General features: G+C 42.7%; 2 protein-coding genes across 2 annotated transcripts in view; both read left to right on the plus strand.

Moving 5' to 3' along the window:
* Positions 1-11,958, plus strand: part of mov10l1 (Mov10 like RISC complex RNA helicase 1) — a 35,714-nt gene extending 23,756 nt beyond the window's left edge. Inside the window, exons 17-27 of the mRNA XM_048256264.1 lie at positions 2,920-3,098; positions 3,345-3,491; positions 4,066-4,187; positions 8,314-8,413; positions 8,544-8,690; positions 8,776-8,949; positions 10,030-10,179; positions 10,464-10,571; positions 11,296-11,436; positions 11,664-11,755; positions 11,850-11,958. Coding sequence (XP_048112221.1) covers positions 2,920-3,098; positions 3,345-3,491; positions 4,066-4,187; positions 8,314-8,413; positions 8,544-8,690; positions 8,776-8,949; positions 10,030-10,179; positions 10,464-10,571; positions 11,296-11,436; positions 11,664-11,755; positions 11,850-11,874 — 1,385 coding nt within the window. The 3' untranslated portion in view covers positions 11,875-11,958. The remainder of the gene's footprint in view (positions 1-2,919; positions 3,099-3,344; positions 3,492-4,065; positions 4,188-8,313; positions 8,414-8,543; positions 8,691-8,775; positions 8,950-10,029; positions 10,180-10,463; positions 10,572-11,295; positions 11,437-11,663; positions 11,756-11,849) is intronic.
* Positions 11,959-17,599: 5,641 nt separating this feature from the next.
* On the plus strand, positions 17,600-19,387 carry szl (sizzled). The gene is made up of 4 exons (XM_048257696.1): positions 17,600-17,943; positions 18,190-18,362; positions 18,537-18,629; positions 18,756-19,387. Exons 1-4 carry the CDS (start codon positions 17,654-17,656, stop codon positions 19,064-19,066), a joined length of 867 nt encoding a protein of 288 aa, XP_048113653.1. The 5' UTR covers positions 17,600-17,653; the 3' UTR covers positions 19,067-19,387.
* Positions 19,388-20,874: the final 1,487 nt, after the last annotated feature.

The raw sequence follows: 20,874 nt of genomic DNA on the forward strand, positions 1-20,874 counted from the left end.
TGATTATGAGCCAGGTTGATGTGGGCCCTTGAGACCAACATACCATAAAAGATTCACAGAGAACTGTGTCTGCCCTACCCTCCTTTCGGGGTCCAGTCCAGCGGGGGGGGCTGCAGATGAAAACGAAAATGACGGTTCCATGCTATCCATGTGGGGTACATGCTCACCAAGTTTTGTGTACCCGGTCTTTCAGTGTCCCGAATCCTTGTTGGTGTACGCCACTAAATGTACACATAAATTATTTTATTGTAAGGCCCCCATGAACGAAAAGTACACAAAACTTGGCATGCATTCAGAGGGTGTCATAATGATCCTACTCTTTAATTTCGTGCAGTTTTGACCTTGTCAGCCAGAGATATTGAGATGAAAACACCTCATTTTTTGCTTTTTAATTTTTAACTAGGTGGCGCTATACATGAAATAAGTGGTAATGGGATGGGTTGACATGCCCCCTTAAGACCAACATACAAAAAAAAAAAGGTGGACCTCCTAGGCCCTACGGTTCTCGAGATATTCACAGAAAACTGTCTCCGGCCACCTACAGGCCAGTTGGTGTATAGTAACATAAATTAATTTATTGTGTGGCCCCCCCATGAACGGAATTCCACAAAACTTGGCGTGCATACAGAGGGTGTCATAATGATCCTACACTTCCCAATTTTGTGCAGTTTTGACTATGTTAGGTCACAGATACCTTCAATTACACCACCTCATTTTTTACTTTTTTGTGTTTAACTAGGTGGCGCTATACATGAAATGAGTGGTTATGGAATGGGTTGACATGGCCCCTTGAGATCAACATACAAAAAAAAATGGTCCTCCTAAACCCTACGGTTTTCGAGATATTCACAGAAAACTGTGTCTGCCCTACCCTCCTTTCGGGGGGTCCAATTCAGCGGAGGGGCTACAGATCAAAACGAAAAACGATGGTTCCATGCTATCCATGTGGGGTTACATGTCCACCAAGTTTCGTGTACCCCGGTCTTTCAGTGTCCCGGGAATCATTGACGGAAATTTGGGCATGCGAAAAAGAAGAAAAAAAAATCTGACTAAACCTATATTTATTATGACCGCTTCGCTGCGCGGCGGTCATAATAAAGCAGACTTTGACTTTGACTTTGAACTAGGTTCGCTAGCTCTGTGTGTTATGAGCAAAGAATCTTTGGTTATGAGTCCCATAGAACAACACTGCCATCTACTGGATTAGAAAGTGTCAACAGGCTACTTGTGGATCTGGGTGGCTTCTCTGCGCAAAGTTTGTCTCAAAAATACGTGATCCACAAATGCTGATCCACAAATGCGAAAACGAAAACTGTGTGCTGGTGATCCACAAATGCAAAATTAGATTTCACAAAGGCAATTTTCAGTTTTACAAATGCCATTTCATTTACAAATACACATCTACAATTGTGAAAACCAATTTACAAGTTACAAATATGATTTTGTTTTATTTGTGGATGTCAAAACACGAATGCAAGTCAAGAAATATTTGTGGATGTCGCCATCTACTGGATTGCGATTTCTGTGTGCCGGTGAATAAAGTAGGCCTATTTAATGCGTGGATTTGTGTGATTTTCATGTGAAGAACGCCTCAAAAACACGTAACTTTGGAAAAGCTTAAGAATGCGTGTGCTGGTGATCCACAAATTCAGAATCACATTTCACAAATGAAATTTTCGGTTTTACAAATGGCATTTTATTTACAAATGCACATCTATATTTGTAAAAAATCAATATACGAAGTTACAAATATGTTTTTTATTTTTTTTTTTTGTAGATATCAAAACACACATGCAAATCAAGAAATATTTGTGGATCCCCCTCTGCGCATATACAAATATTATTGAGACAAATTTAGCTCCATAAACGCCAAGCACAATGCACTCCAGAATATGCATCTCTGACTTGACACAGAATTATTCAGGGTTTAAGTACACAACAGCAAAAAATAGATAACCATACAGTAACAGTGGCAGAGTCAGAAGACATCCAGGCTACCCTAATCAATGATGCTAATGGTTTTTGACGCAAGACAAACACCAAGAAGTGATATCAATCCTGACGCGATACATTATCCATGGTTAGGACAGATATCGTACAGGGTCATGAAGTAGGAGCATACTTTTAGTGTCAAACACAGACATTTCGATTGTCTGGCGTTATAATTTATTTGCCTCGGGTGTACTGTGGAGTAGGTAAGACTGATTTAAGTGGCAGGCTAACACATACTGATGACTTGCGCTAGCCTAGCACCTGCGAGGCTCTGCAACTAGAAGGACTGGATGGAACTTGTTGAAAACGGTCTTCACTGATAAATATCACACTTGCTAACTTGGAAATAAGGTCCTCTGTCCAAAATCCTGAACCACCCCTTTAAAGTTAATTAAGTTAATAAAGTAACTTGCTTTGCTTTCATTTGAATCCCAATCTAGATACACTGGTAATAATTGCTTTATATTGTTAATATGGACTTCTGGAAAGTTCAGCAATGCAAAATACTAGAACTTTAATCATGTGATTAATTAATTGCGATTAACTATAGAAATGCAGCGATTAATTGCGATTAAAAAAAATATTGTTTGACAGCCCTAGTTTTCAGAAATAGTCTAGCCCTATGCGTATTAAGTCTCTGACAGGAACAAGGAAGCAAGGCAATGCAACTAACTAAATTCATCTGAAATATCATCACATCCAGCAGGGAACAAAAACAATTGCAGGTGGAGAGGCATCGTACTTGTGTTTATCACTATTTTCTGAGACAAAGTATCCTCCAGCAAAACTAGTCATCATGACGGGCCCACATCTAAGTAGTACTATACTTCCCATTTTTAGAATTGTTACCTTCACCAGTAAGCTGAGTGTCCCGCCCCTTTTACAGACAGATTACCCAGTAAGATCAGTGTCCCGTCCCTTTTACAGACAGATTACCCAAGAAGGAGTTTCCCCGTCCAGGCCAGTTCTTCAACCGCAGTCTGAATCCGGCGCAGAGAGAAGTGGTGAAGCGCATATTGGTGGGAGAGTGTCGGCCCACCCCTTATGTTCTATTCGGACCACCAGGGACTGGCAAGACAATGACCCTCATTGAGGCCATTTTACAGGTGCTAATGAAACTTGAATCAGTCATAAATGATTAAAACCATTTTGAAAGTGCAAATTTTGCCAGTTAAACATTTGCCCAAATAGTATGCTGATAACATGATGTGAAAAGTGGGTATGAGCTAGAGTTCCTGAGTGGGAGTGGAAGTAAGTGTGTGGAGTGTCTGGTGTAGTGGTGTGTCCTGAGCGTGTGGCGACTGTCTGGTGTAGTGGTGTGTCCTGAGTGTGTCCTGGGCGTCCTGCTGCAGGTGTACCATCGCATCCCCTCCAGCCGTCTGCTGGTCTGCACACCCTCCAACAGCGCCGCTGATCTGGTCTGCATCCGGCTGCACGAGAGCGGGTTCCTCCACTCGGCCAGCCTGGCGCGCGTCAACGCCTCCTGCAGGCAGGAAGAGGTATTACATTCACAAGGAAATCCCTCTGTGCCAAATGTGCATATAAGTACCACGGGCAAAAAGGGGCAGTGGTTGTTAGGGGCAGCCGGGGCCTACTGGTTAGCACTTCGGACCTGTAACCGGAGGGTTGCCGGTTCGAACCCCAACCAGTAGGCATGGCTGAAGTGCCCTTGAGCAAGGCACTTAACCCCTCACTGCTCCCCGAGCGCCGCAGTTGTTGCAGGCAGCTCACTGCGCTGGGATTTAGTGCTTCACCTCATTGTGTGTACAATGTGTACTGAGTGTGTTTCACTAATTCAAGGATTGGGATAAATGCAGAGACCAAATTTCCCTCACGGGATCAAAAGAGTATATATACTTTATATACTTATACTTAAAAATACTAGTGGCAAGAGTCTTCTGTTTAAGAATCTTTAAAAGTTTCTGCGAAGCACTTATAAATTTTGGTAGTTATCAGTAGAGAGGGGTAGTTATCAGTGTAGAGGGGTAATTTCTGCACATCTCTCCTCTCTGAGAGGGGTAATTTCTGGAGTAGTGGTTGCACTCTGTCTTTTTCTCTGTGTCTCTGTCTCAGTCCATTCCTGAGGTCCTGCAGCAGTACTCTCGTGCGGGAGAGGACATCCGCCACGCCTCCTTCCACAGGATAGTGGTCAGCACCTGCTCCAGCGCTGGAATGTTCTATCAGATCGGCCTGCGGTGAGTCATGAGATCAGAGATCCAGCTGGAAGAGCACTGGACAACGGACGCTATATTCAGTCCCTCCTGTCTATGCTCTGCAATGCTAACAGCACAGAAGCAATGGGCAATGCTAACATAGTACAGAAGCAATGGGCAATGCTAACATAGTACAGAAGCAATGGGCAATGCTAACATAGCACAGAAGCAATGGGCCATGCTAAGTATAAGTATATCTCTATACTCTTTTGATCCCGTGAGGGGAAATTTGGTCTCTGCATTTATCCCAATCCGTGAATTAGTGAAACACACTCGGCACACAGTGAACACACAGTGAGGTGAAGCATGCACTAATCCCGGCGCAGTGAGCTGCCTGCAACAACAGCGGCGCTCGAGGAGCAGTGAGGGGTTAGGTCAAGGGCACTTCAGCCGTGCCTACTGGTCGGGGTTCGAACCGGCAACCCTCCGGTAACAAGTCCGAAGCGCTAACCAGTAGGCTGCACGGCTGATGCTAACATAGCACAGAAGCAATGGGCAATGCTAACATGGTACAGAAGCCAGGGGCGTAGCAAGCGTGGGGGATGTGGGTGTTATAACAGAATATGCTGTGGCTGTACAAAAATCATCAGCAATGGTCTAGATTGCTGGCACTCTAGGACAAAGCTTCCGAAAACATTCAATGAGTTAAGAACCAAGTGTGCGTCTTTCAAGGCTGTGCTGCTGCTTAGGTTTGCATTATAACGTTTGCAGTGAGCAGATTTGAGGTAGAGTTGAGATGATAATTGTTACCGCATTATGCTAATTTAGTAAACCAAAATTCACTGTCTGACTGACCGTTTTTGTCACAATGTAAAATTCAGGGAGTCAAAGTGAAAGCGGGGGTGCGCGCACCAAGGCACTTGTTGTTTCTGCAGAAAGGCCCTTTGCTACTGTTCTCAGAGCATTATGCTTTCTCTGTCTATGATCTGCAGCTTTTCTCAAACTATGGGCCTCCACAACAATTAGCCTAATGGTCCACGAAGCCGCAAAATTGTTATGCCTGGTGCTTCACACGTCTGATCATTTGCAGCAAGATTGAATGGTATGGAACCGCGGACTGAAAGAAAAATAAACTAGGCTAAACGTTTCCCCAATCAGAAATACTTTAAAAATACATTCATTTGGTATCATCAACTATATAGACATAGCCCAGTCAGCACACATACGTCTCTCCAAGACGCTTGGAAAAGATCTGAACAGCTTAATTACATCGCGCCTTATTTGATCTTACAAACGTCGGCGGCATTTCACTGTCAAATATGTTTCGTAGTTCTACATCTACTGGAGATATTAATGTCTTAAATAATGTCTTCCTAAAACATCTTATTTGATCTTACAAACGCCGGGCGCATTTCACTAAATATGAACTACATCTACTGGAGATATTAATGTCTTAAATACGATCGCGTTCCTAAGAACATCTTATTTGATCTTACAAACGTCGGCGGCATTTCACTGTCAAATATGTTTCGTAGTTCTACATCTACTGGAGATATTAATGTCTTAAATACGATCACGTTCCTAAGAACATCTTATTTGATCTTACAAACGTCGGCGTAAAGACACGTTTCAGTTCTACATCTGAACTATTTCCAGCATTAAAGGGAAACTTGGCAGGATTTACGCCTCTGCTGGAGAAATTGTGCATTATGCTATTTCAAACTGTGGAAAAAGGTAACGATAAAGCACATGGATTTTTTTACAAGCTAGCAAAACGGTTAGCATAAGTTCGGCAGACAATGTGGATGTTACAAGGTAAGAAACACGATTTAAAACAAGTTTCTTGTTTCTCACTTCTCTTTCCGGGACGGTAGGCTCAATGTTGCAAGGTTGGTTTTCTGCCTGGGGATGCTAGGGGCAGCAGGGGAAAGTCACCATTTTCACCGGAACAGGTCATTTAACCATCCAAATGATTTCTAAACGGGTTTATTACGTTGAAATAGTTGCCAAGTTCCCCTTTAATGCTTACAGTATGAGTGCTCATGCAATGTGTGCGTCCCTGCAGCAAGTGAAACTGGAGGTAACGTGGGCTAGAAGCAACAATAGTTTAAACAACAACGTGGCTTCCTGTAACTATCAATGGAAATAGCATAGAAACTGCTAATTGTAATCTTTAAATTTACATTAATTAAGCTGGCTATATACAACACAATTTATTTATATTCCCTTTGCATATGTTTGGGTATGCAAAACATTTTTGAATTTGAGCTTACAGTTCTGTCATTATTCTGTGTCATTTACATTTATTTTATAGGTATTAAAGTTAGGCATATTTAATTATTTAATTAATTATTTAGTTATTTATAATTTGGCCGGATTGTTTCACTTCCCTATCCCACAACCCCCACACTTTTAAAAAGCTTGATATGCCTCTGACAGAAGCAATGGGCAATGCACTGGAGTACGACCTGCCTAGTGCTTTGAAGTTCTACTCAATGGGCAATGCACTGGAGTATGACCTATGTTCTACTCAATGATGGTATGAAGCATGGACAGCATTTCCAAACAGTGACACAGCTGGAACTAAATAAGAATCAGGCTCCAAGAACATACAGTATGGCACCTCTAAATCTGACCAGTGGGAACATATGACCAGTGGAACATATGGCACCTCTAAATCTGACCAATAGTTTCATTTCTGTGTTACGAAAGGGCACGATGCCATGCTTACTATAGTCACTGGTTATGCCACATGCTTACTATAGTCACTGGTTGTTGTTGTTGTTGTTGCCGCCACATGCTTACTATAGTCACTGGTTGTTGTTGTTGTTGCCGCCACATGCTTACTATAGTCACTGGTTGTTGTTGTTGTTGTTATTATTATTATTATTATTATTATTATTATTATTATAATAGTCACTGGTTGTTGTTGTTGTTGTTGTTGTTGTTGTTGTTGTTGTTGCCGCCACATGCTTACTATAGTCACTGGTTGTTGTTGTTGTTGTTGAATTTCAGGTACTGCACTAAAATGGTTTGCCTCCTTAGAGGGAAGAACCTTTTCAGTTTCTTTCAATGATACTTCATCTTCATCTGCCCCCTTATCTTATGGTGTTCCACAGGGATCAGTGCTTAGTTGTATTTTATTCTCACTGTACATGTTGCCACTCAGTCAAATTATGAAAAAGCACGGTATATCCTATCATTGCTATGCGGATGATACACAACTGTATCTCAATATGCAATTAGTGAACTAGGGTCTTTTGCCAGATTTGTAAAACCTAATGCAAGAAGTCTTGGCTTTCTACTTGACCCTGATTTTAAATTTGAGAAACAAGTAATCTTTTTGTCAAGTCATCTTTTTACCACCTTAGAATCTTAAGTAAAGCCAAAACTATGTTTTTTTTCAAAGACTTTGAGATGTTGATTCATGCCTTTATCTCATCCTGCCTGGACTACTGTAACTCCCTTTATTTTGGTGTCACTCAGTCCACTCTATCCCGACTTCAGATGTTGCAAAATGCAGCTGCAAGGCTGCTCACCAAGTCTAAAAAGACACAACATATTTCTCCAGTTTTGAAATCTCTGCAATGGCTTCCAGTGAAATTTAGAATAGATTACAAAATTCTTCTTTTTCTTTCTTTAAATGGACAAGCTATACCTAATACCTAAGTGAGCTTGTACACTTTCACTGCCCTCCCAGAACTCTGAGGTCATCAGACAAACAACTGCTCTCAGTACCTCAGAGTCGTCTAAAAAAATAAAGGTGACCGTGCTTTTTCAGTAGCTGGGTCCCAAGTTGTGGAACAACCTCCCTTTTCACATTAGATCTACACCAACTATTGGTTCTTTTAAAGCCAAGTCAAAAGAACATATGCTATTAATGGCTTTTAAATGAACTTGTAGTGGAATGTAATTATAGGCTATATATATATATATGTACATATTATTTTTGTTTTATTTTCCTGTTGTGACTTATTATTATTATTATTAATATTATTATTATTATTATTATTATTAGAACTATAGTCACTGGTTATGCCCCATGCTCTAACCCTAACCCTATGCTTACTATAGTCACTGGTTATGCCACGTGATAAACCAAAGAGCTGATGCATCTCATCTTATCCTATGAGCTACTGTATATAAGTGTGTTCATTCCCCACCACAGGGTTGGCCATTTCACCCATGTGTTCCTGGATGAGGCTGGACAGGCCACAGAGCCCGAGTGCCTGATTCCCATTGGCCTGTTGTCAGAGAAGGACGGCCAGGTCAGACTTAGCTGTATATTTGGCAAAAATATTCTTACATGAATTGCTTTATCTTCACTTAACATAACAAAGAATGGTCAAGTTTCATGGACACTGATGCGGTACACTTCTCTCCTCTGGTGTGATCCAGATAGTGCTGGCTGGAGACCCATGCCAGCTGGGCCCGGTGGTGAAGTCCAAGCTAGCCTCTGTGTTTGGGCTGGGAGTGTCTCTGTTGGAGAGACTTATGGCAATACCCCTCTACGCTTGCGATGAGAATGGCTTCAACCCTTCTCTGGTGAATATTGTGTACAGCACAGCTTTATCTCGCCGATGTTTCCCTCTGTATTGCTGTTCTAAATAACATGACCACTTCTTCTCAGGTGACCAAACTCCTGTACAACTACCGCTCCCATGAGGCTTTGCTCTCGCTGCCCTCGCGGCTCTTCTATGCTGGTGACCTGGCCATGCACGCGCAGAGGGCCGTGGTGGACTCGCTGTGCCACTGGGGCCGGCTTCCCAGGAAGGGCTTCCCCTTAATCTTCCATGGAGTGCGGGTGAGTTGAGCCGCCTCAGAGGCCTCCACCGTGCACTGCGGTCTCCACCCTGCACTGGGGTCATATGGCATAGCTTAATGGACTATTTAAGAGACCTCCCCCCCACGCTGCGATGAGAATGGCTTCAACCCTTCTCTGGTGAATATTGTGTACAGCACAGCTTTATCTCGCCGATGTTTCCCTCTGTATTGCTGTTCTAAATAACATGACCACTTCTTCTCAGGTGACCAAACTCCTGTACAACTACCGCTCCCATGAGGGCTTTTGCTCTCGCCCCTGGCGGCTCTTCTATGCTGGTGACCTGGCCATGCAAGCCAGAGGTCGTGGTGGACTTCGCTGTGCCACTGGGGCCGGCTTCCAGGAAGGGCTTCCCTTAATCTTCCATGGAGTCTTGCGGGTGAGTTGAGCCGCCTCAGAGGCCTCCACCGTGCACTGCGGTCTCCACCCTGCACTGGGGTCATATGGTATAGCTTAATAATCTATTTAAGAGACCTCCACCCTGCACTGGGGTCATATGGTATAGCTTAATAATCTATTTAAGAGACCTCCACCCTGCAGTCATATGTTATATCTTAAAATCTATTTAAGAGACCTCCACCCTGCACTGGGGTCATATGTTATAGCTTAGTAATCTATTTAAGTTGTGTTTAGGGTCTGGAAGCTTGACAGCTATTTTCACATGAGTGTGCTACTTGTTAGATGTCACACCTAATGGAGTAGATAGATAGATAGATAGATAGATAGATAGATAGATACTTTATTGATCCCCAGGGAAAATTCAAGAAGTAGGGGGACGAATCAAGAAATGAATATAGTTAGCTAAGCGCCTATGATGGTTCCCCTAAAGTTTAAGACTTCTGCCATTGTCTCTTTTTTAAACCTGTAATGTGTTTTTCTCTGCCATAATTACACACCAAGAATACTAAAGCACTGAATAGTAATTTAGTACCATAAGAGTAATGAGACCTTTGTATTCATCCATGAGAGTAATGAGACCTTTGTATTCATCCATGAGAGTAATGAGACCTTTGTATTCATCCATGAGGTGTTTTTGTTTTGTTTTTGACTCCCTCACCCTAGGCCACTGAGATGCGGGAGGGTAATAACCCCTCCTGGTTCAACCCTGGCGAGGCTGTGCAGGTCATGCTGTACTGTTGCCAGCTGGCCAAGAGGCTCTACAACCCCATCTCCCCCACCGACATCGGCATCATCGCCCCTTACAGGAAACAGGTAGCCAACACCGACGCCACATCTAAGAGCTGCACCACTATTACAGTTGGCCTCTGTACCTCTGCCGTGCCTTGCATCCTTAAATACCTTCCGGCCTCTGTACCTCTGGCGTGCCTTGCATCCTGAATACCTTCAGTCCATAGCAGCTCATGGGTTTTTCATGGTCGTTTGTCTGCTGAGACACAGGCCATGTGTGCGTGCGTGCGTGGCTGCTGTGTGTTTTGTGTTGATTCCAATTGTGTGTGTGTGTGTGTGTGTGTGTGTGTGTGTGTGTGTGTGTTCAGGTGGAGAAGATGAGAGTCCTGCTCCACAGGGTGGGTCTAGCAGACATCAAAGTCGGCTCTGTGGAGGAGTTTCAGGGACAAGAATTCCTCGTCATCATCTTGTCCACGGTGAAGTGCACATACATTCACCACTGATTCTGACCTGTAACAGTCACAGTTCAACCAGTCCTGTTGTTTCTGGAAGAACCAGGCAATCAGCTGTTCAGGCCAGCACAGAAAATACTCATCTAGATATATTACAGTAGCTACAGTTGGTGTGAAAATGGTTTAACTGGCTCTATTACCCGGAGAGAAGAAAGATACTCCTTTCTGATTGGCTGGTGGGGTGGCTATTAATTCTAAATAACAGGACACCTATGAAGTAGATCTGGTAAAAAAAAAAAAGTTTAATCACCGTTCCATATCAATGCTTATGAATGGTAACTATAACAACCATAGTAGGACGACGGTTGAGCCTGGAGGCAGGCTTCGCAACAATGGAATCAACTGTAAACAAGCTAACTGTCCATGCTATCACTGTTATAGGACTAAAGAAAGTTGTGCGTGCTATAAAGGCATGGCTATTGCCTATAGTGGCAACCGAGTGATAAGCGGGATAATGGCCTTCGAGTTGTCCTGTTTTCCGGAATTAATGGACTTGTGGGGGTCTTGCCCTCGTCCATTAATTCTGTATAACAGGACACCTCGGCGGCTGTTGTCCCTTACAACACATACAATTCTGCATATGCTATGTATCTTGATCATGATGATGTTTCAGGGTAATTCGCTATCAGTATACTTCAGTCCTGGTGACAAAAGACTTGACGTTCTCCCATTTGACGTTTTCCACCAGGTGCGATCCAATGAGGCTGTGCTGGAGGAAGACCTTCAGAATGTCCTAGGCTTCCTCTCCAACCCAAAGCGCTTCAACGTGGCCATTACCAGAGCCAAAGCCCTGCTCATAGTTGTGGGCAACCCTCACATTCTCATCAAGGTACCTAAAGCCATTGTCCACTCTGTATCCTAAGATGTATTGTTACAATTTCACAGAAACATCCACCTTCATATTGATAATAGTAAGCAACAATAAATATTTATTTTCTACTGTTCTACCTCTATGGACTTCTTTTCAGACGGTACAGCTATTGTGGATGAGATGTGTATTGATACAAAGTATTTAATGTTTTTTTTTTTTTTTCTCTTTTCCTCCATGTTTTGCAGGACCCTTGTTTCAATGCCCTGCTGCAGTACGCTTACGACAACGGAGCCTTTGTCGGCTCTGATCCTCCAGTTTCTCTCCATGCGTCCCAGAGGTGTGTGCTCTTCTCTTGACAAATAGGAACAGATACACTTGTTTGTAAACTAATCATTGTTTATCATTTGTTTATTTTTTGTGCCACTCTTCAGGCCTAGCTCAGAGAAAGGAAGTTGACCACCCTGACTGGAGACCCTTACCTGGAAGTCTCTCCATCACTGTTTCAAAAGTACCGTTTGTGTATTTTGTTAATAAAATAAATAAGTCATTGCTATTGCCAAGCCCATGTGGTCTTTTCTTTTGTTCAGGACATTGTGTGGGCACATGAAGGATTTTTATGCCACATACATGGCAGTTATTTATCACCTACACCCTCACCAAAATATTGGATTTGAAGCTGAAGGTTAAAGTATTATTTTCAGTGATTTCTCCTTGTATTCTATACTGAGCAAAATGTATTTTTTTTTCAATAATTGTAATTACAAAAGGCTTATTTCTCTAACATTTCTAAAGATATTTGTTAGCATGTTCTTCACCTTTGTGAAAATAAAACACCCAACTGACACAAACAGGCACGTGCAGAGAAGGGGGGCTACAGGGGCTCTAGCACCTGCCCTTTTGCCCCTTTGATGTCCAAGTGCCCTTTTGACAAGACCTGTTTTTTACTTTTTAAAATTTGTAATACTTCCGCTAGTTCCAACGTAAATATTCCCTAAAATGTCTCATTAATAGTTTGAAATTAAAAAATAACAACAAAAATAACAATTTTCTGTTTTAATTGAAATGCCTTGCGTCCACCAATCTGTGACGTCATACATTCAGTGAACTCTCAGAAGGTGCACGCAGGCACAGTGCTGCAGGAGACGTTTGGGAGCACGGTAAGGTCACTTGGCAGTTAGCCTATCTGAACATGAATAGTATTCAGCTTAGCGATAGAGAATAAAATATTTAAAGTCGTTTTATGTTTAATGAAGTAGGCTATCAAACCCGTTTTAACCATGTCATGGTCCATCCATTTCAATAACCTGGCAGCTTTGAAAATCTAAGGTTGAGCGTTCATAACATATTCTGTTTAGGTTACTATGGTATAGTAGTAGACCTAGTTCATAAAACAGAGTAGGCAAACCTTTTCTAAATCGTCATAAGCCGACGACATGGGCTACTGTAGTTGTTTAACTAACCCAATTCCACACATTCTCTGTTTACAGTAGGCCTAGGCTACATTATGCGTCATGTCACTCACGCACAGCACGTGAATCTGCAAGACACCAGCTTGCTAATGGTGGTAGTTCACTGTGATAAACATTAAAATTATAGCCTGACAAGCCAAACTAGGCAATAACGTATTTGCTGCCGCTAGGGTGCGTCTAGATTTCTATGCTATTAAAATTAGCTTTGAATTTAATCAATAAGATGAAAGATGTTTTATTTTTATATAATTAGCCTATGTATTCTCTATTGGGTTGTAATCAAAATTAAGTTTTAAATAAAGTTAACACATTTTCTGAAACGTTTGTTCCATGTGCCCTTTTTTTAAATTTGAGCCCCTGCCCCTTCAAAGGTCTCTGCACGCCCCTGGACACAACAAAAGATGCTGGTTAAATCAAACCTGCATGTTGCGTCTTTATTTTTGTTCGGTATAAATTACTTCCTCATTAAGCCACTTTGATAAATGATGCATTGTCTGTCTTAAAAACTGACACATCTGTACAGTTAGTCACAGTATGTACACAAAAGGCATTTTCAGTATTGATCATCAAGATAGATAGATAGATAGATAGATGGATAGATAGATACTTTATTGATCCCCAGGGGAAATGGACGATTTTTTACCTCAAGGAGGTATATGGAAGCATATGTGTAGCTTAATTTATTTAGTTTAGAATTAGTTCCCGCCTTGACGAGTGACTTGACAGATTACAGAACGAATTGCCATTTGAATTTTGCAACACAAAGAGTGTGGCAAAGTGCAATGCAATCACGGGGGAGAACTATTTCTTTTCCATTTGAATAAAATGCCTCAAAACGATGGCAAAACGTTTTGCCCAAAATAATCCAAATGGTTTTCAGGCTGGAATTGTCAGTTTTGCCAAATATGTTTTCAAAATGCAATCCTACATTGCACTTTGAATATTAAATTGCAAAACAAATTGACAGTTAAATGATGAAACTGAATATTGAAATGTAAAATGAATTGCCATTTGAATTTTGAGACTGAAGTACCATGGCAAAATGGAATGCAATTCAATCCATGTTTATTCTATTTGTTAACCAAAATTATTCAAATTGATTTTAGGATAGCATTGTCACTTTGCAGATTAAAATACAATTTGTTGGAAATTTTATGTAATTTAATATTGCAAATTGCAATATTAAATTACATAATGAATTGGCAATTGCATAATGTAATGTCTTTTTGAATTGCATATTGCAGATTGCATTCTCATTTGAATTAAGCTACACATATGCTTCCATAGAGGTAGATTTGTGCTGCACTTGTCCTGTTATGTATTGCCGTGGTTTACTAACTGTATTGTACAAGTTCTGTTTGACCACAGACAAATACAGCCCATCTGTAGCATTGTTGCCCACCACATTTGGAAAGTGACATCATAAAGTAATTGAGTAGATTAATGAGTTAATGTATTAAGCTAATGAATTGAGCTCTGTTGTGTTAAAAGCGTGCATCACTTGGTGTGATGTTCTGCTCATTAGCCAAGCAGCCAACCATACGATGTGCCAATGGCCCATATTAGAGACTTAAATGGCCACGCACATCAGTGGCCCATATTAGTGACATGAATGGCCACGCACATCAGTGGGCCAAAGAAGCCATCATTCATGCATTGTTGATGTATCGTGGAATTAGCCTTGCAAAGTGAGTTTAATATGGCAAGAGCGGGTTGTCAGTCAACACCACAGCCCCTTGACCAGAACATGCCTCAGACTTGAGACTCATTCACAAACCCTTCTGCGTGGCTCACGGTTATAGAAATACAGCACCCTATGACTCGGATGCCTGCTAGACTTTTGATTTCCTCTTGAGAGCATGTTTGATTTTTCCCATTTGTCTTTATCATAACAGACTTGTTTGGTCACAACTGACATGCTCCACCTTCTCGCTGAAACTCAAGGATTCAAAAGTCAACAAAAGACACTGATTTCCTACAGTGTATGTGTGCGTTTGCACGTCCTCGTCTGTCTGAAAGGAAGGGATCGCTGCCGCCAGGTCTCGTGTTTATGTGCCATGCGGCGTCTCCAGCAGACCTGGCCCCAGAGACTGTATTCATGTGACAATTGAGTGCGAGTCTGTCTGCAATGACAGCCCCAGTGGAGCCCAGAGGGCTAATGACCGGGAGAGTTGGACAGGAGACTGGGCTGAAGGGGGAGGGTGTGATGGTAGACCAGGGAGGAACACATGACCGCTCTAATGAGTCAGGAGGAGCTGGCTTTCATGTGAGCGGAGTGGGACGAGCTGGAGGTCTTTGATGTGGCTTTCAGGTGCTGTTCTCCTGCCCTGTTCTCCTGCCCTCCTGTTCTCCTGCCCTGTTCCCCTGCCCTCTTCTCCTGTTCTCCTGCCCTACTGTTCTCCTGCCCTTGTTCTCCTGCCCTGTTCCCCTGTTCTCATGCCCTGTTCTCCTGCCCTCCTGTTCTCCTGCCCTGTTCTCCTGCCCTCCTGTTCTCCTGCCCTGCTCTGTATTCCACAGCTTGTTGCCACACTTGGGTTCTGTTTGGGTTTGACAAGTTCTCTGCTGAACTTTTCCAGTCCGGCCTTGTTGAAGTTGGCCAAATTCTTATAGAATATTATTCTAAAACACCTAATTAAAATATAAACGTTTCGCAGGAATCTTCAAACATAACATACTTCATGACCCTGAAAGGTCGCTTTCTTGTTTTTCAATGAATAATAGGCTTGGTGAAGTGAGATCACATCTCAATCTGCGATCTAATATCTTGCTCAAAACATTTGATGGATACTGACATGTCATTGTGCCTCTTTCAGACAATGCTGATGTTTTGGATTGAGAGCCAGACAGATTTACTGATGTTGTTTATTGTCCGATATACTGCATGGCCAGGTGCCCATTAGGTGACACCATGCGCACATTACCAACACAAACACACAGGGGCAGGAGGGACATTAGAAAGCAAAACATGCTCCCGGGAGGGATTACTCCATGCCAGACAAAGGCAGGTTAGTCAAACAAATGCTCCCCATTGTTCTTACAAATTGGTGTGTGGCTCTAATTGACCCGTATGCATGGTGCAGCTTCGGCTGGGTCAGGGGGGGCGGCGAAGGGAGCCATTGGGGCTGTGGACGGGACGGCAGGGCAGCCTTGGAGACGAGCTGAGGAGTGGCTCTGTGCAGACCTGTCACATATCACACAGCATACTGTCTGACAGAGTGATGTGCTGCTAGCCAACTGCTAGCCATGTTTAGATAAAGAGGCGTTTACAGCCTTGATCCAGCCTTGGAGCTGCACAAGTCTCTTATGTTCTATAAATGTGAATCTTCTGGCTCTTCGTGTGAAATTGCATATGGGACATACTTTTGGCTTTTTTCAGATAACTAACCTTGGTCACATTTGACATTATTATTTTACCAGTGATTTACAGCCAACAGTTCAGATAAACACATTCAAAATGTTTCACAAAAGACATGAATTTGTATGTTCAGTATTAACACCAAGTCTCTGTTTAAATATAGAGACTGTCAGAAGTTCATCACTCCTTTCAAAAATAAAATAGATTAAATAAATAAATGAAATATTGTATATCTAAATTGTTCAGGTAATGTGAACTACAAACAGTCTTCCAAATCAGATAGAGAACAAATCAGATGGTTTGCCCAAGCAAAAAACAGTTAATTGCCAATTGGTCCTAACATCTGATGCTATCATACAGTTGTAACAGCATTCTCAATTAGGCCAGTTTAGTCTATAAGGCAGACGACCGTCAGAACAGCGGCTAAATGATAGCATTTAGCATTTCAATATGAAAACAGCACAGGGACACATCAAAGGCATTTGATGGGGTGGCTGAGGCAGCAGACAGACTGCCCCTAATGAGAGTGATGAGCCAGGCAGAGGAGTCTGACTGCAGAGGAGCTCAAATTAACATACAGGAGACTCCAGAGGAGCTGTCAACGCACAGGAGTCTGCCAGTCTGACCAGACCTTCCTCTTAGACAACACACAGGCACTGTAGCAGTCTGACCAGACCTTCCTCTTAGACAACATACAGACGTCTGACCATACCTTCCTCTTCTTAGACAACACACAGGCACTGTAGCAAGGCCAGTCTGACCAGACCTTCCTCTTCTTAGACAACACACAGGCACTGTAGCAGGGCCACATGTACTGTTCTATACATCTCTAGATACAAACGAGAAATACATGAAGATGCTGTTGAGCCTGTGAGAAAGAGGAAATGGTTTATTCAGATACAAAACATATCATACATACCACATGTGTGCAAGTCTAGAATGACTACTCACCAACATCAATAACAGCTATCTACCTCTGCCTGAAGATAATCACCATTGAAACTTACAGTGACCTTCCCTTTATTGATAAACATGTCCATGTATTGAATTGAACTTGCATTCTACATACTATGTGCAGTGGCATTACACATACTTTTGTTGATTATTTGTAGACTATCACATCAGTTATATTTTTGCCAGTAGACTGATGGATGGATAAGCTAGGGCTGTGAGTCTGGGCTTTGATTGTTTGTCTAATGTCCCCCTCCCCTCCCTCCCTCTCGTCTGCAGTCAGTTATCTCCTGCTTCACACGTCGTCTGCACTTCTTTGATAGGCTGTTGATAACTGGGCTTGCCTGAGGCGCCCGCCTGTATAAATAGGCCAGGACTGACCCTCACTCCAGCAGGTCTCTAGCTACTCAAGACTCTCACTCCTCAGCACACCCTGACGACTGCTCCGCTCTGCTGTACCATGGCTCTGTTTGTCTTGTTCAGTGCCCTGGGCTCCCTGGCTCTGCTTGCTCAGAGCTGGGCCTTCGACTTGGGCCAGTCTACTCGCTGCGTGCCCATACCCAACAAGATGAGCGTATGCCAGGACGTGGGCTACTCAGAGATGAGGCTGCCCAACTTACTCGGGCACAGCAGCCTGGAGAGTGAGGTGGTGCCCCGCTCGGAGGACTGGCGTCCACTGCTGCAGACCGGATGCCACCCGCAGGCCAAAGCCTTCCTCTGCTCCCTCATCGCTCCTGTCTGCTTGGATACGTAAGTATTATTCACCCTTTCCTATCAGGACATCACCTATACCTTTCCTAGTACCTTTCCTAGTAGGATATCACCTATACCTTTCCTAGTACCTTTCCTATATTAGGACATCACCTATACCGTTCCTATCTCCTATCAGGATATCACCTATACATTTCCTATTAGGATATCACCTAATTCCCTTTTTGCATGTATCCCTACATGAGCACTGTATGACCAAAGATGTTTGTTTTTTACATCATGCAGGTTTATCCAGCCATGCCGTAGTCTGTGTGTGGCTGTGCGGGCTAGCTGTGCTCCTGCCCTGGGCTGCCAGGGCCATGCTTGGCCAGAGGCGCTGGACTGTGAGCGCTTCCCTGCCCATGAGGACATGTGCCTGACCTCTCTGACTAAACCCATGGGTGGCTACCTGCTTAAAGGTAAACAAACCTCCTCCATGAACACTATCCACACTCTTTATTATGCCCATCTAAGATCAAAAGGCAAACATGCATTTTCAAATGCTAAGTCAACATTCTATATGGATTCTGTGTAGAGCCTGGGTGTGCTGTTGTTTTTGAGCGTGGAATTGACTGGAGTCTTTGCCTTCATAGATTTACCTCAGCCTGCCTGTCAAGACTGTCCTGCTGTGCACGAGCTGCCTTCCCTGAAAGCGCTGCTGGATTCATTTTGCCTCAGTGATTTTGGTGAGTATTTTAGGCTACTTATAAGCTTATAAGGGGGCATGTTGCTACATGTTTACTAGATATTTACGTAGCCTAAGCTATTTTTTTGTTATCACACTGACTGAAAATTCTTCCCATCATTTCTAGTTGTCAAAGCTAAACTGACGCGCCGTCGTCTGTTGTCTGACGAGCCGGAGTTCGATGTGGACGGACGGGTAGAGTTCATCCAACAAGGCCCCCTCCTGCCTTACGACACCAACAGCCTCCTGCAACAGTGGCTGCTCATCAACCTGCGCTGCGCTCAAACGCTGGTCCGCCCTGGCCGTGCCCAGCTCTACCTTCTCACGGGAAAGGTCCAATCCGACGCCACCGTGGCGCTAATGCAGCTTTTCCCTTGGCACAAGAAAGACCTAAACATTGCGGTGGCGACACGCAAATGGAAACACCACATATGTTGAAAGGACAAAAAGTGAAATCGTAGTGGAGGTCAGACCAATGTCTGCCCATTGGGGGAACTTATTTGGGGAGGAACAACACTGAGCAGTGGGACTGGACTAGTGAGCACTGAAGAAGCTGGCTTCTCCAATTGGCTCGCTGCTGCCCCCCTCTGGTCAACTCAGTGACTCAATGCAGCTCTTTGAGGAGAGAAGATAATGCACTCGGTATTGTACATAGAAACACACAAAAGGAAAATTATTTGTAAAGACTAATATTTGTATTCAGATTTGTGTGTATATTTATCTGTATTTGTTCAATTAATAAAATATCATGGATTCAGAGTTTATTGTATCCTTCCAGTCCTTTAATATGATACATCACAACTAGACAGAAGTACATTATTTCAAGGAAATGAATGATACATAGACCCTAGGGTCACATGGACAAAAAAAGAGAAAATAAAAGACAAACAAAAATGAATGTAAACAACATTTTTCCCATACAAAAGAGGCAAAATTGATGCTCATGCATAATGTAAAGAAAAACACAAATCTAACCAATGGCAGCTGTGAGTGAAAAGTAGTGAATACTTTCCAGGGCAACAACAGATCCTGGATCAGATCCAGCCCTCACCCCAACCAGTCTGCGTGGTGTAGCCTACACAATGTGGTGGAGAGAGAACAAGACTGAAAAAGAATACACTACCATCCAGAAAATAATGATATACTATATGATAATAAATCCATTTACAGAATACACTACCATCCAGAAAACTATTACTATATTATAATATATCCATTTACGTGATGATCCATTCTCTCCTGAATTATATGCTAAGGTCTGTCAGTGGACTATGAGCTTACATTCAGGTTGTTGATATTCTCTCTCTCTCTCTCTCTCTCTCTCTCCCTCTCTCTCCCTCTCCCTGTTAAACAGAAGTTCCCCTTTAGGTTTCAAATAAAAGCTGTGGCTTACTGTTCTGGGTCACTGCCTGGGGTAATGGTCTAGATATCTGACCACACCACCAACACTTGATGGTAAGATTAGATGATAAGTAAAAGGGCTCAGGATATTACGTTATGAAAACACCATAATGTGGATATGACATCACACTGTGGAAAGTTCTGGTGCAAATGGTGTTAAAACTTAATCTTAGGTATGGTTATTCATCTGAGAGTCTATGGTTTATATGGTATATGCTTTGTTGAGTGGCTATCATAAACACTGTTCTCAGGGTGCAGTGTTGGTTTCACAAATGTTTTATTCCACCACCTTTTCCCAATATAAGTATATATACTCTTTTGATCCCGTGAGGGAAATGTGGTCTCTTCATTTATCCCAATCCGTGAATTAGTTAAACACACTCAGCACACAGTGAACACACAAGTGAGGTGAAGCACACACTAATCCCGGCGCAGTGAGCTGCCTGCAACAACAGGGGCCTCATTTATAAAGCGTTCTTACGCACAGATTTGATCTTAGACTGTGCGTACGCTCAAATCCATGCCAACGCTCAGATTTATAAAAAACGTCTTTGACGTGGAAAAATGCTTATCTCCACGTCAGGTTCAAACTTGACGTACGACCATTTCCTTGTGGTAATGCCGGGGTACCGCAAGTAATCTGAGGTCTAAGTGCGATGCATTTTCAAAATTCCAAGACCAACGATCTCATATCTTTCTTTGCCATATGCATGATCAATATCAGAAGATTTTTAAAGACGTTTTTGGACGCAGCTAAATGTTTCATGGTTTGGCATAAAACTGCTAATGAGAACTATAGCCCACTTAAGAAAGTGAAAAAACGTATAGCTTACTTATTTCATAAT

The sequence above is a fragment of the Alosa alosa genome, chromosome 11 (assembly GCF_017589495.1).
Source record: "Alosa alosa isolate M-15738 ecotype Scorff River chromosome 11, AALO_Geno_1.1, whole genome shotgun sequence".
Taxonomy (NCBI): domain Eukaryota; kingdom Metazoa; phylum Chordata; class Actinopteri; order Clupeiformes; family Clupeidae; genus Alosa; species Alosa alosa.

Excerpts from the sequence above, each read along its gene's own strand:
- szl (XM_048257696.1), top strand. The coding sequence starts at position 17,654 with ATGGCTCTGTTTGTCTTGTTCAGTGCCCTGGGCTCCCTGGCTCTGCTT. Across the intron at positions 17,944-18,189 it reads GCTCCTGTCTGCTTGGATAC|GTTTATCCAGCCATGCCGTA; the intron begins GTAAGTATTATT and ends TACATCATGCAG. Across the intron at positions 18,630-18,755 it reads ATTTTGCCTCAGTGATTTTG|TTGTCAAAGCTAAACTGACG; the intron begins GTGAGTATTTTA and ends CATCATTTCTAG.